Genomic DNA, 3101 nt, shown 5'->3' with positions numbered 1-3101 from the left:
ACAGAAGAAAAGAAAACCTTAAATCCCCATCCATGTTACACATTAAAAAGCTTGGTGACATCGTAAATAATTTTACATTGAAAATAAAGTAATAATTTTGCTATTTGTTAAAGTAATAAAATTGACCGAACCATATTATAGAATGGTTTTAAAGTAAAAGTATATTAAAAAATCAAGTATGACAGATTCTTAATTCAGTGCAGTGAAATCGGGCAATACATAAGCTATGAGTCAACAGCCTTCGCTAACAGAACAGACTCATTAACTTCCTAGAAATCCTTTTTGCCTCTACAGCGTCATACCAAATATCTTTCTGAGAAAGATATGATGTCAATGTGAGAAACTGTTAATGGCTTTTAAAACTGGTTTCATCATAAACTTTTCTACCTTGCATAGGATGTGAGTCACACAGTGTAACTGAGCTACTTGTCCCTTATGGTACACAGGTCTGAAGATACACTTAAACTTAGGATCTGTTTCCCAAGTATGAATGAGCCTATTCAGACCATACTTAGGAGTTTCTTGGGGCTTCTAAACCCCTACTATGGAAGGCTGCTTGATATAAGAAAAGGGAAACAGGGTAACCATGGGTAGTTCCTGGGTACTAACACACAAGGAGACTCCACAGTGCAGACCCCACTTTCACCCTGAAAATCCAACATTAGGCTACTTGAAGTCAAACTGTCACCTAGCCAAGTTTACAAAGACTTTGTAATAACTGAAATGTTAGGCCCTAACAAACCGTTACTTCACTTGCTTATAACACTCAAGTCTAAACAACAGTGCTTAGCCATATAATTCTCTGGAATTAACCTTAAATGAAAACCCTTTAAATATAAATAAAACTGGACATATCCAGGCTTCTAAACCCAAGACTTCTACAGAAAAGATTTCCCCAGCTTCCTCCTAAAGCTACAACAAACAGCAGCAATGTCATTAGGTGCACATCCACACTGATGACAGAAAGCAAAGGGTGTCTCCTGGGTGCCATGGCACACACACATGCCTACCTAGTGTTTTCAGAAGCAGAGTCATGTGAAGCAGCATCACCAGAGGTGCCACATACTGCAGGGCAATGACACACAGGTAATAAAAGACTCGCGCCACCTGTAACCAACAACAGCCGACAAGTTATGAACCAATTAACCAGTCCTAAAGTCATTACACTACAATGCTTATGATACCAACTAATCCTTTCATGAGAAAAAAGGGGAACTATTATTAAGTCTACATTTCATTATGCATTGTACCCTAACTTCAAAAAGGCTAAACCTAAAGATAAAGATTTTAGAAATTGAAAATATTGGCCGGGGTGGGGGGGTGGGGGAGTGGGGTGGTGGTGGTGGTGGTGGCAGTGCACACTTTTAATCCCAGCACTTGGGAGGCAGAGGCAGGAAGATTTCTGAGTTCAAGGCCAACCTGGTCTACAGAGTGAGTTCCAGGACTGCCAAGGCTATACAGAGAAACCCTGTCTTGAAAAAAAACAAAAACAAAACAAAACAAAAAAAAGAAATTGAAAATGTTACAAAAAAAAAAAAAAATCTCAAAAGTAAAAGAAATTACCAAAATCTCTACGGAGAGCTACTTAAACAACACAGTAAACAACTATAACAGGCAGATATGGACATGAATTCTATAAATAAAACACTAAATCTTTATTACATATGAACATATTTGAGTTCAACATATGAATAACATGAAAATATATAAAATATAAAGATGAAAAACAAGGGCCAACATTTTAGTAAATCTAAAAAGAAAAGGGATCAGACTCTAGGCCCACTGTAATGGTGACATATCACTCATATCCGTCTCCTCTAAATAGTTAGAATTCACATGGACACAAACGGAGGAGTAATCAGGTAATCAGAAGGAATGCAGGCACTGCATCCCCCAGTCTTCTAGTCATAAGGTCTGACAAAATATTGTAATGCCTTTCAGAAGGTTAGATGGCTTCCAATTCAGCAACAGGGATATGCCACAGCTTTGCAGCAACCAACAGTATTGACACATAAGTCCCTTTCAGCAGCAGAACTGGATAAAGGTCTCTGACAAATGCCAGCTTATGAGTACCCCACTTGTTTACAGGAAAGATATTGTGAGATAGCATATTTCAATTAAAGGTCCAAATTATTCTTCATGAAATGGCTTCTGTCATTATTTTTCCATTTTGACTGTTATAAAACTTGCCATTTTCTGTAGCTCGACTGTACTTATTCGGCCCGCTTCTTTCTTCATTTGATCCACACATTTCTGGGCCAAATTTAAATATGCTTGCAGGTGACTTCGCATCATGGCCAACCGCAAAACACATAGCAGGATTATTAACCAGAGTCGAAGAGTATCGAATGTGGCTTCTGTCATTCTAGAGATCAGAAAGTTGATACGGTACTCTCAGGGATCACAATATATTAGCATAGTAGTCATGCTGCTTACTATTCACCATGGAGAATAGAGGAAATCTATACTTACCTAGACTGAACTGCGAGACTCTGCCAATAACATATCTAATGGTTTCACTTGTACAAAATAAGTAAGCATATAAATGCATAATGAAAGTATAAATCACAAGAGAGCCCCCTTACTATTTACTTATGTCTAGGAAAAAAAACATGAGCTATATAATAACACAGAGGGAGAGAGTCTGAATGCTTGAAGATGATTGTGCTCAAAGGGATCCTAGGTGATCACAGGTGGAACTAATCAAGTCAATGACTCAGCTACAATTTTGCTATAGTTTTACATGTTTAAATACTTATTTGGTTGGAGAGATTTCAGTCTGCTCTGTTTCTAATTAGGACCACTGAAAATTAAAAAGAAAATTCTCATAGATTAGAAATCTATGAGATTAATCTCCTTAATTAACCTGTCATGTTCTAAGCGGTGCCTCAACAATAAGTTTAAGATTTTAGCACATCTTGTAGCTCAAGACTGAGGAGATTGGGGGGACAGAGACAAGTGCATCCCTGAAGCTCAATGGGCAGACAGTACATGAATTGAATCAATGAGCTTCAATGACACTGTCCTGGAAAACTATTAGTAGAATGTGATCCAGGAAAGCCGCCTGACAGTGTCCCCCCACTCCATATCATGCTCACATA

The 3101-nt window shown here is 38.0% G+C and overlaps 1 protein-coding gene across 6 annotated transcripts in view; it reads right to left on the bottom strand.

The window, feature by feature from the left end:
* Positions 1-3101, bottom strand: part of Tmem161b (transmembrane protein 161B) — a 78698-nt gene that overhangs the window by 1340 nt on the left and 74257 nt on the right. For all 6 annotated transcript variants that reach the window (XM_031360698.1, XM_031360703.1, XM_031360704.1 and 3 more), the window contains 2 exons: positions 2191-2365; positions 1011-1107 (listed from right to left, as the gene is read on the bottom strand). In XM_031360698.1, coding sequence (XP_031216558.1) covers positions 1011-1107; positions 2191-2365 — 272 coding nt within the window. The remainder of the gene's footprint in view (positions 1-1010; positions 1108-2190; positions 2366-3101) is intronic.

This window comes from Mastomys coucha, unplaced genomic scaffold (genome assembly GCF_008632895.1).
Source record: "Mastomys coucha isolate ucsf_1 unplaced genomic scaffold, UCSF_Mcou_1 pScaffold8, whole genome shotgun sequence".
NCBI classification, from domain to species: domain Eukaryota; kingdom Metazoa; phylum Chordata; class Mammalia; order Rodentia; family Muridae; genus Mastomys; species Mastomys coucha.
Note: the sequence above shows the minus strand (reverse complement) of the source record. Positions and strands in the feature narration are given on the sequence as shown.